The following is a 12500-nucleotide window of genomic DNA, read 5'->3' as shown; positions in this document are numbered from 1 at the left end:
TAAATTTAAAGTGCACATAACATCAAATAATTTTTTGTTCCTAATAGAATCTCCACATTCAAAGCAACATATGTTACCATTGTTACCCAGGATTTTCTCTTTTCTGTGCCGCGAGAGCTACGTAAACTTGGCAGAACTAGCTGTAATTTGGACCCGCGACCATAATGTGAGAGGGATGGATCTATTCTCGATTTTACCTCACAAACTGCTTCGCATTCCTATTTTAAAACAAAATTTCGAACTGCAAAGCAGCTTGTTACGTAGAATCGAGAATGGCCCCATGCCTCTCACAGCTCGGTCGTGGGGCCAATTTACTGCTAGTTTTGATAACCTTGCACATCTTGCCCGGCAGATAGTGTAGCAGCTGATCCAAAGATTACTCGCCATCGGTTCGCAATCCTTGCAGGAAACAATGATATGTCATTCTTTCTATTGTTTTAGCTATTGTTTGGGGTCAGGGTTGCAAACCAATGGCAAGTAATCTTTGGATCAGCCTTTACATCACCCAAATTTTGAGGTAAGAATCGTGAAACGTGTTTGCTTTCGGTGGGGAGATCGATATTGTAGACTAAAAATATTTGAGTTTAGGTGCACTTTTAGTCGTTAGCTCGACTAAAACTGAAAAAAAGTTTACCACGTACGACTATCTTAATTTCGCATACTTTTAAGATTAATCCAGCCTTATATGAGTTCCTTGATCAGTGAGTGTTCAGCATACGAGAAAGCTTGGCAAGCGCGAGATGTACACGTCAGCCGCGCGTAAGCGTCGAGATCGCGAGGGTTGGTCTCGCGGTCTCGCATCTCCTTTAGCGTCCCTTGAGTGCCTTTCGCTAGCGATGGACAGAGTTTTTTTTCCCGCTGCCACGTAATGTTACTACACTCACCAAGTAAAGCCCCACTGTCGTACTGCGCCTTTTGTCGATGGTGATTGTAGCTGAAGGACTTGTAGCCAATTTGAAGATAAACCAAATTTTCCCTGAACAGCGAAAAAAAAACAATAAATAAACCAAAACAAAAAGAATGAATGACGCACTCTCGTTCGCAAGTCTCCGGGCAAGTTTTGACGGCCGATTTTGCTTGGAAGGGCCGTTTTTCACGGCACCACGGGATATTTTTTAACAGATTGCAATTATTAGTGCAAACACCAGTCCTCACTTATTGCACTGCTGCAAATTCTGTATCAGACTTTGTTTGCACGACATGTTTTCGTGACATGTAGAGCATTGGAATCACTTTTCCGCGCAGTTTAGGAGAAGCAACTTGCTAAAAAACTTGTGTGATTCACGTGTTCACACGATTATTCAGAGGTAAGTTAGTACTAAGCTGGGTTAAACACAGTGGCAATAGATTTCGGTTACTCTTTAACATCCTATTGAATTCAGTGCTGTCGTCCCGAACGACTGAGGAACAACCGAAAGTTTATCTTTATTTTGCTCCCTCGCTTCGTCCCTATCCCAGACGAATGTAAAGTATAACCATTTGTAGATCTGAATTGTCTTCCCCTCTTTGAAGAACCTGAGGGTTGGCCCGCCTGGGATCGAATTCAAAATGTCCCGTGAGTGTAGTCCGATGCTCTTCCTTCTGAGCCGACCGGTCAGCGGTAACGTACCTGAAGTAATCTTTTGTTTTGTTGTATCCACTGTTTCTCAAGATTTTTATCATGGAAGGGTTAGGAAAAGAGGCGGTTGAAACCGTGGTCTCATAGCTGACAACATCACAAGCCATAGGACAGACACACGTGTTATCAAGGACACCGTCGAACAAATCTGAAACAATAAAAATTGCATGGTGTTGGTTTACAATGATAATATGTTCAGCTAGGTTGAACTCCAAACATTCAGATTCAGATTCAGCTCGCATATAGAATTCCTGGTAACACAAAGGATAAGGCATAAATTTAATTTTAAGACAAAGGTGGAATCCATACCGAGTTTTAAGGGGGGAGGGGGGGGGGGTTCAAGCTTTTTGTCAATACTTACACATTAAGAAACACAAAAGCCCTCCAATGTACCGATTGCTAACGAAACTATACAAATATTGTTGATCTCCAATTGACTTTTTGAAGTAATATATTTTAACGTTAACTGAAAGGTCAAGCGAAATTGTAATCTACTCCATGAATACCTTACCAGTTATAACTTGGTAAACACACTCATCGTCTTGTCGGAAACAAACTCGATCATCAGAATTACCTGATAATACAAACAACTAAGATCAACCACTAAAGAAAACATAGTTCATTCTATTGTATCGTTTATTGAGCATGCGTTTCTAGTCGCGTTTGAATTGATCCAGTAATGTGCTACCATGACCAAAATCAAGTTATTCTAAGCACTGAGTGACCTAAGTTTTACTCCATGATTGCAAAATGACACCTGTTTATTTTTACCGGAATTTTCCTTTTTAAAATCTTGAGAGAGCTGGATCTTGAGAGAGCTGGATCATTTCCGAGTTACCGTGTGTCTCAGTTTGGAGGTGAGTCTTGGTGCTCAACTATTGAAAGGGAAAATAAGTTTGATTTGCAAAAGAATACACAACTCATTTCCATTTGAATGGTTGTGCACTAGGACTCGCTTTGAAACTGAGGCATGTAGCAACTCGGAAAAGGGCAATTGCAATGCGTGTGTACCCGGCTAAATGAATATGCAGCACGGGAGTTTCGGCAACTCATATTTTGCCTAAATAATAAGCTTTATAAACCATTTTACGGATACGGCGGGTATTTTGAAATTCATTGTTTCAAATAGCTATTATGGGATCTAAGGGGGCAAATTAGTATGCATTTGCCCCCTAAAAATCCCATAACAGCTATTGAAACAATGGATTTCAAAATGGCCGCGGTATCCGTAAAAGTGAGTAAATGGCCGTCAGTTTTCCTTTGATCTGAAGTCGATGTAAAACAAAACCACAGACAAATATTTGGCACTGAAAATTTAATCTGTTACTCGTCGTTGCGGGCAGTACAGCTGAAACTAAAAAATAATAAAGGCTTGCGATTCGAAAAAAAACTGAATTACAGATAAAGCTACAGATACAAACAAGCGATTAAAAACTTTGGGGCATCTTTCATCTTATGCTCAACATCGATAGCGATGAAACAGGTCAAAAGGCAAACAAACAAACAAGTCTTCAACGCACAAACGTTCAACGCAAACGAAGCGACGAGCTCATGGCATTGAGATCACTTGATCCCCAACAACGGGGGTACGGTGGGGAGCGCGGGACGACAAACTGTCCCTTACAGTCCAATCGGTCATTATTGAATGTGAGTAATGGCGGACCGTGAAATCCAAAACTTACACTCGAAACAAATATGCGTTGGATAAAAAATATAGCTCAACATTTCTCCAGTCATGTGCAAAGCAAACACACTTTCAAAATGTGAAGATCATAGTAGCACTTACAAATACCAGGTATGAGCTTATATGCCGTATGATCCCGTCTGGTGTTTCCAAGAAGACAAATTTCTAGGGCAAGCGAAATTGCTAGGTCTTCATCCAGCTAGAGCTAGCCAACCCATATCCTACAAACGCTCGCAGTCGCAATCATCAAGAGCAAATGTAAACGGTAAAGTAAGTTACATTTTTCACCAACTGTATTATTAAGTGCACACAGCACGTTGAACCAATGAATGTTTTTTAAAAAAATTATGTAACTGGATTAGAAGGCGCGGGAAAATATGCCCATTATAGCTGAGATTAACTTTGGTTCCCAAGAGACAATTTTATACCTTTCTCCTTGTGGTGTAATCTGCTTACACTGTAACCATATTACTCAACCATATTAAGCTAGTATTTACTTTTGATCTAGTAAGTCGATGTCGCCTCAGGTCATGTGAATGCATGTTGTGTATACTTGGGTCGAGTTGCTCTAACCAGGGTTAAACACCATCACGAAAATGAATGAATTGTTGTCACGGTGGCAGAATGTCACGGGTAAAATGAATTCAAAACTAAGTTTTCCACATCGCACGTGCACCTAGATTGTTTTTCTCATTAATCGATCAATTCTTTAGTCCCATAACGTAGTGTTCACTCCCTAATTTAGCTGTAGAAAGACCGTTTGTGTTTTTACTTTGCTTTGTATAAGAAGCTAATCCTAGATTTTCCAAGCTTGTTAATCGAAAGACCTAAATTTAGTATTCTCGTTCCCCTTTCAATCATGATGTACCCGCGAGATTTACACACGACACGCGACGCGCGACCCGCAAAAATTGGGTGCTCCTGCCAAGACAACTAACTAATACTCCATAAACCATAGACCAAGCTGATTACATTGCGTTAAGCCGGTTACACACAAGCAATTTCTCCTTGACAAGTGTCATTGACATTGTTCATATGCTCATGTGTATGAACGACAAGTTTTCTTTGACGAGGTTTGCCTTTGCAAGTCTTATTTGCTGGTGTGAACGAATTAACAAGTTTTCTTTGACAAGTTTTCACTGTAGCCAGCAATACAATTACACAGCGGACGACAAAAATAAACCACGGGGCGCCATTACACCATTACAGTGAGTCATCACAAGAACAAGACCGCTGTGCGCCCGCAATTTTTCAATTTTCTTGACAAGTTTTCCTTGTCGACCCGTACAGACGAGCAAGTTCTGCAATGTGTCAATTTTTCCCTTGACAAGTGCACTTGTTCAAAAGCTAGCATGCTAGCTTTTGAACGAATGCACTTGTCAAGGAAAAAATTGACAAGTTCTTCTTTACACACCAGCAAGTAAAATTTGCCAAGTCAGAACTTGTCAATGAAAGCTTGCTCGTGTGCATTTATACTTTCCCGAGGCACCATGGGAAAGTGTCTCAGCTTTCTTCGGCATTCACAAACGGAAATCAAACGGAGGGATCTGATTTAAAATAAATAACTTTATGAAACGTCTCTAGATGTAAGCACCCGATAAAATCACCTTGCTTTTTTCTGCTGTTTTTTGATTGTATGGCCTTAGGCACCACAAGCGTTTTTAGACATCACACAAAGCGTATCCCTGGAGTGTATGAGGCTTTTGAGCAGGGACAACGAAAAGATCTTATCCACCCCGAGAAACTCATCTCTAAAGAGATCTACATTTAAGCTAGCTACACTTTGTTTAAATCACCGGCCTAAGAGGTCAGTAAACTCTTACCTGATACACCGATTGCCCTACATTTGCACGCCTCAAACGTCATATTTGATATACATTCATAAAAGCAGCCCTCAGATGTGTAGGTTTGAAAACTTGCCAGCCGTTTGGAGTCATCACAGTTTGTCTCGTAAGGCGCCATCTTGTTGCGGTACTTTAAAAACAGAATTGAAAAAAAAAAAAATTATCAACTGTGGTGCGGCTCAATTTTTTTCCTGGCTCAAGGTTTTTTTAAACAAGATCAATATTTATTTTCCTTTGTTCCAGGTTCTGAATTGATGATAAATATTAGACAAAGAAAAATCAAAATCGAACTGGTTTGAAAATTTTTAAACAAAGAAAAAATTAGAAGCACAACATAGACCATAAATGGCGGCCAAAAAAATATTCTTTTGTTTATGTGCTAATTAGACTCACTAGCCTCGTTTGCATGTACAAAATACAAAAGAAATGTTGCTTGAGAGCGAGGCTAGTGAGTCTAATTAGCACATAAACAAAAGAATATTTTTTTGGCAGTCATTTATGCATTCGGTCTATATGGATAAGGAATCGAAAGTAAACTATTTGAACAGTGCAGAGGAAAATAGCAGCCAGAACATTCTGATTAGTCAGTAAAATTGACGTCATTGTAGTATTTTAGTAGTCTTCTTAATATGCTCTTAGGAACCGATTGGCAGTTGAACTATAGAACTATCATAAAAATAAATTCTTACTATCAATTCACAATACAATGAAAATGCAACTGATGCAACGTTAAATGCAAAAGCATTGCGTAAAATGCAAGATCAGTACAACCAGAAACCCATAAGGGTTGAAACGTGTAACGGCCCCTTGTGTGCTTGGAAACAAGCTTCTGAATATTCGATTTGCTAAGTACCATATTTGGAACAACAAGAGCGAGGGGTTTCCAAATATGGTACTTAGCAATGAAACATTCAACCAATCAGTTCGCACTGAATATTCGGAAGCTGTGAATGCGCGTTACAACAAAATGCGACCTTAATCATGATTTTGACACCAATGCCGTTCCATATATTATGTCCACAGAAATCTCATGTGACATTACAGATCTTACAGAGATTATAATAAGCACTGATCGCGATACGGCAAACGGAAAGCCAGACTGAAATTTGCGTTTTGCCAAAAATGGAAGAAACCCGTGTGATGTTAAGTCATTTATTGTTTGTTATCTCAAGATATCGGAAGGAACAGTCATGTTAGGATAGAGCAACGACGGTCGAAAATAATTACGCAATTGCGATTGCTACACTTAGTGATTGGTTTAAGAATCTCGCGTCAGTTTATCAACCAGTGAGAAGGAAAACCAAAACCAATCGCGACTTACTCGCGCTATTTTTCCCGCGCTTTTAGCGGAAAGTTACACGGAATTGCTGCGAAATTGGATTGGTTCATTGCACTATTTGCACATGGTGTGATTGGTCGAAGTGATTACTCTGGTATTTGTTTTACGACACTCAACTGAAAACCGCTTTAAGAGAATTGTCACGCTTTTTATTACAAGTAGTAGCAGCCTGTCGTAAACGCGATACTAAATCGAACAACAACAATTATTTTCGATAAAACAATGTTTACAATTATTAGCTTGTCCCGCAAATAGCTACGAAGCTAATCATGGCGGCGAGACAAGACCAACACAATAACGTAACACAACAAAAGTAAAAGCACACCTAAGGTAAATAACTTGAAAAAAAAAACTGAAACATTTCACCGACAAGTTAGTTATGGAAATACAATCCTAGAACGCCAGTAGGAGTTAGGCCAAGAAATTCAAGATACAAGGTAAGCTACAAAGTAAGTCCCTAACACATCTGTGAGAGCTGTAAGTTACCTTGTGCCTTGCAGCCATTAGATATTCTTGTCACCAGAGCCTCGAATCGACCCAAGGCTCTGGGAAGCTCTATGTCAAGAGAAGAGCTCTGGGGTCGAGATTGAGCTATTAAGTTCAAAGTCACTTACCACATTTCTCGTAACACTGATCTGCGCATGCGTTCCAGGAGCTACCAGGATGCCGTTCCAAGGATTGACGTATTCTCCTTGATTATGCACAAGAATCCTAACTCCGTCGGATATGAGACCATACAAATGGTCATCGACCATAAGATCAAGCATTAAAAACAAACCACCTGTAATGTCCCCATAGGAAACGTTTAACATCTTTTCGCCAGGTTCTGAGTTGAATGAGTAGCATATTCCGTCATCTGTAAAAACTGGCACGAAGTCGTTGTGTGAGCACCTTTTGTCCAAAGATCCAAATTCACAAGTCCTTGGTATGATCATTTTATTCATGTTAGGTCCAAACGCCCTGAAAAAGTCTCGGTTGTTAAATGAAAAATCGCTAGCTTTTAATGCTTCGGTGAGTTCGTTTCTGTACTCTTCCGTACAGTTGTCTACGACCCCTCTTATACTGGTAACAATGTTGGCGCAACAGCACAACAACGCTTCGCCACACGGCCTTCCCGCCCTGACAGCCGCTGTAGCCTTACAGGCGTCAATATTGAGCCCTAGCTTGTTAAACGATGGATGATCATCTTTCATGGAGGCCTTGGAGTTTGTTATTGTTGTCAACGGACACAAAGTGACAGCCGGAAAGGGCATGTTATCTACAGGGTACTCAATGCGCAAGACCGTAGCGATGGGGTAGTCAAAGTATTTTATGATACTACAGCACAGAGAATAAACGACGTAACCTGTACAGATTATTAAAAGGAAAAGCCATGTAGCACGTGCCCAGGAGAGTCTCCTCCCTTCAAAGATGTAGTGAAAACCATGTAGGGTGACATAGGTAGAAAAGTCTTTCCAGGTTGGGATCTTCTCGTTGGCCTCACATACGCCATGATCGTGCTCAAAATTAGCGCCGATGGAAGAAGTTTCTGTTGGCATACCAAATGCATTCTCTGCAAAAGAAAGAAAACTAAAGAATTATCGACTAGTCGCGAGCAAAAGAGTGAACTTCAATGACACGCTGGGTAATATTAAATGGAGGGACGTTAATCACGCTGCGAGACTTTCCACCAGCATTGCGTGACTTCAAAAGGTTCTGCCCAGGCCCCAGTCGTAGCGCTATCCACTGGATTAATCATTATCCACTATTTATCCGGTGCATAGCGCTATCCACCCCTGGAACAACTGGGGCCAGAAGTGCATGGAATTTTTTTGAAACAAATAATTCAAATGTTGACTACAACGAAAGCTAAAGAAAAGGATCTGAGATGCTGCATAGCATACACTGAGCATAAGTTTGCAGCTGTAGGCGCAAAATATGGTGGCTTTTGTCCAGTGTTTAAACTGGCGGGTTTGAAACAGGCAAGGAAACGATGGACCAAAAAAAGGGTGCTATTGGTAGAGATCTACTGTGTTGACTCAAAATGAAACCAAACTGTCTGGATTACAGGCGATAAACGTTTTTTTGCAAACACAAAGGTCACAGAATTTTACGGGTGCGTGAATTTCGAGTTGGTGGTTAAATATCGCTTCTATCAGAATGCAAATTACGTTCATGTGGTCATAAGCTTGACGAGTCAGCTGATGAGTACACCTACTCAAAGCGGATCTATCTTCACCAATTTGGTAAGGATTTTTCTGATTTCCACCGAAAAGTTATTTCTCGAAAAAATTCATTTATCAAGTTTGTTTCGGAAATATCAGATTCCGGAATAAAACATAAAGCCAAAGTAGTCGATTTATATTTGTTTTTACAATGTACAGTATATACGTGCACACTTTAATGATTTTCACAAGGAAAAACTTAAATTTATATATACAACCACTAGTTAGATGCTTCATGCACCGCAAAAACAGTTATAAAAGTCCTGTTTTTTAAAATATTTTCTTGTGTGTGCGTTTACCGAAATAAAATCGATAAAGTTCTTACCATCTTAAGTAGTGCCGGAAATTGACAGCAAACCGTTCGATGATGACGCTATTGCTAGAGCTTTTCTTTCAGCCGGTATTGGTTCTTATAAGCTTCTTGATTTCATTTTCTTGCTCTTGAGTGGATTTAGTCGGCTGCTGCAAAGTCCGCACGTAATCAGTGGGCAAATTGGTCAGGAAGGTAATGTGTTTTGGGGGTCGTCTCAAACTGGACATCAGTCGGTTGGAAAGGCTATACCGAGGAAGTCTGTTGAACACTAGTTCTGGTGTCACACCGAAACGAAAGAGTTAAAGCCGGGTTTAACTTACCATTTAGTAGTTTTGGACTGGGCTGCTTTCAGATTTGCCTTTTATGCGAGCCTCTTGGTTCCGATTTTAACACTATAATTTATTTGCTTGTATCCGTCGATATCGTTCCGGCTTCGTCAGCGAGAACTGATTGCCATGATATAACAATATTTACTTTTTTATCTGTACCGACGGTTTCCTTCAGCATTAAAAGAACATGCTTATCACTTGACACTGCAATGTATCAAATAATCTGATCAAAATTAAACTGTTTCATGTAGTTGATAATTAATTATTCGCACAGCACTGCTGGCATTGAGAGAAAGTTACGGTTTCTCCACCTGCACGAGACATCAAATATATTTCCTTATATCTTATATTTCCATAATTTGCAAACTAATGCAAAGATAACACTCTACACTAAATGGGGTTTTAGGAACCTCTACTCCCTTTGACCAAACTAAAACGTTATTGAACGTTGAGTAATTGATCAGTACAGTATATCATGTTTGTTATTGATACCCCTTGGCTTACTAGTTACATCCCACCTTCGTTTGGATTGTCTTTATGACTTGACGATAAACTTTGCTCGTTCCTTGATGAAAGATCTGCTGGTTTCTCATTTGTACAACCAGCCACTGCCTGTATAAAACTGACAGTTCTTTCTCGTTTGTCGTCGGTCATATTTGCTGCAGGTGCCCGACTGCAAAAGACATACGAACACACTTCGATATAAATAAGGCAGGCTGTGCTTGCAGCCGGAAAAGACTGGGGGATATTTCCAATTCTGGTCACGTTTCATACAGACCTGCTAACGCGAGCAGACATTCTTCCTGTCCTCATATTAATAGAAGGATCAGCGTCTCTGATGTTAAGAAAAAAACACTAAATATTTCATATTTTTCAATTATTAAGATGAGACCAAATAACAATATCCCTGAGTGTTGCCTCAATAGCAATTCGGTCGCTTGAACTCATGACCTTGATCTATTTTCTAAAGGAAGATCACTTTGTACAAACAAATCAAACTCCAGCGTGCATTAAAAATTTTAGCAACCTCATTAAGGTCTTGCGCATTCTCTATCAATTTTTTTCTTTTTTGATTATTATTTTACCAAAATTCAGGGTATTCCATTCTTTAATAAAAGAGAGAAGGTTTGCTACCGATCTGTTCCGTTGATATTAATGAGATGAAAACAGGCAAGATCCTTCATTTGGGTCGTAAACCGTGAAACGATTTTTTTTAATTTGGCCATAAATGCGACGCAAGCCACCAACAAATAAACTTGTGGTAGTAAATTTGTTTGGATCGGGAGAGACTGATTTAAATCAAAGAGATTTAATCATTTCAGTGAGAATGAGAGTCTTATTACTGTTTTCGTCGTCGACCTTTTAAAACTCTTTTCACACTTTTTGCATGCATTGTTAAGAGGAAAGAAAGGTGGCCACCATATGCGACTGTTGTCCTCAGTTCAAACAAAAATGCAATATCCAGTGTTTACCTTGCATGATAATAACTTTTATTTTTCTCTGAAAGAGTAAGGAAGTTTAATTAACTTTTTATATAAAAAAAAGAGAGTTACTGAATTATTTATAAGCTTGGAACAGGGCTGGGAAAAATTGAAACATTACAGTTTGATGGAAAACGAATTAATGAACTTCCGAAATTCGATTGACATTGTAGTCTGTGGTAAGTTGCTGTTTCAGTCCACATGCCTGTTTCCGATATTAAATGAAAACAAGTTTCACAGCTTATTTGTCAGTTTTAAAGCACTTTTCATTTTCAAGGAACATATTATTTTATAACTTGCATTATTTCTTAGCGACGTGAAGACATTCGTAACATCTCGGAGTCGGGTGTGTTCTCAAATCGGTGCATGGATTATCTGTACAAAACTTGTTTCTTTTCACTTGTCAGCTTTTGAGTGGTGTACGGAGGAATTCTAATTTCCAAAACACTTGTATTTTTTTGTCTTATATACGCAAGCCTTTCGTCGAATCTCGAGTCTTCGGTTGTAACCTAACTTTCACTATTTTATCGTGGGAAAGGTTGCAGGGCTCTGCCTTCGCTTTCCTTTAAAATCCAACCCGGTACACTGAAAACGGTTAATAGAAGGTGTGTTTCATCAACATTATCACGGGCGAATTTCCTCTCGATTGCAGGCATAAACGCTCTTGTCATGATTGGACTTAGTGGGGACCCCATTGCCACTTCATCGATCTGTTCATTTCGAAAAGGCGGTTTCCGTTGAACTAGAATAGTTGGTCTTGCGTAGCCAAGCTTATTCAAATTGAGACACATCGTTCATTGTTTTTCTTTATTTTTGTGCTTCCATTTATGCGGGTCAATTACTTTGCCCAATTTATTTATACCTCTCCACACCCACACTTTCTAATTTTCTTGCACCATTTAGAAATCACTGGTAATCCTTGGAATCTGATTGGCTCTCAGCAGTGCGAACTATTCACGAATCGCACTATTTTTTGCTCTAACTCGCACCAATTCCCCCAGCCAATGAGAAAGAAACACTAAAACAAAACAACCAATCAGAGTTCAAGGAAAGGTTACGTTTATACAAACGTTGGCCGTGTAGCACTTATATTTTAAACAGAGTTAACTGAATAGATTGTAATGTGAAGTGCTCGATTTCTATCCCATATGAACCCTATACTGATGGAAATGGGCCCACACAAGGACAGAGAAAAACTCTGACCAGGGTGGGAATTGAACCCACGACCTTCGGGTTAGATCTCCGCCGCTCTACCGACTGAGCTACAAGGAGATCTACATGGCCAACGTTTGTATAAACGTAACCTTTCCTTGTACTTGTACATGTTCATTGCCGTGACTTTAACATATTCAGTTCCCACGGCCTGCTCCCGTCTGACCTTGTAGCTCAGTCGGTAGAGCGGCGGAGATCTAACCCGAAGATCGTGGGTTCAATTCCCACCCTGGTCAGAGTTTTTCTCTGTCCTTGTATGGGCCCATTTCCATCAGTAGGGCTAACGCTCACATGGTTCATATGGGATAGAAATCGGGCACTTCACATTACACTCTATTCAGTTCAATCCGATTTCAAGGCTTGTTTAAGGTAACCAATCAAATTGCAGGAATATGAAAGACAAAGAAAGCCATTGTGCGGTGAATTTTGCAACTTTTGTTCCCAACTGGATCAATAAATATTGGTACAGTACTGAC

The 12500-nt window shown here is 39.8% G+C and overlaps 1 protein-coding gene across 1 annotated transcript in view; it reads right to left on the bottom strand.

Annotated features, from left to right (window-relative positions):
• LOC137969858 (acid-sensing ion channel 2-like) overlaps positions 1 to 10047 on the bottom strand; it is a 14146-nt gene extending 4099 nt beyond the window's left edge. Inside the window, exons 1-6 of the mRNA XM_068816245.1 lie at positions 9850 to 10047; positions 7100 to 8037; positions 5126 to 5276; positions 2130 to 2192; positions 1610 to 1766; positions 885 to 976 (exon numbers count right to left, since the gene is read on the bottom strand). Coding sequence (XP_068672346.1) covers positions 885 to 976; positions 1610 to 1766; positions 2130 to 2192; positions 5126 to 5276; positions 7100 to 8037; positions 9850 to 9985 — 1537 coding nt within the window. The 5' untranslated portion in view covers positions 9986 to 10047. The remainder of the gene's footprint in view (positions 1 to 884; positions 977 to 1609; positions 1767 to 2129; positions 2193 to 5125; positions 5277 to 7099; positions 8038 to 9849) is intronic.
• Between the last annotated feature and the right edge of the window lie 2453 nt (positions 10048 to 12500).

This window comes from Montipora foliosa, chromosome 9, assembly GCF_036669935.1.
Source record: "Montipora foliosa isolate CH-2021 chromosome 9, ASM3666993v2, whole genome shotgun sequence".
NCBI lineage: Eukaryota > Metazoa > Cnidaria > Anthozoa > Scleractinia > Acroporidae > Montipora > Montipora foliosa.
The sequence above is the reverse complement of the archived record's forward strand: the minus strand, read 5'-3'. Positions and strand labels throughout refer to the sequence as shown.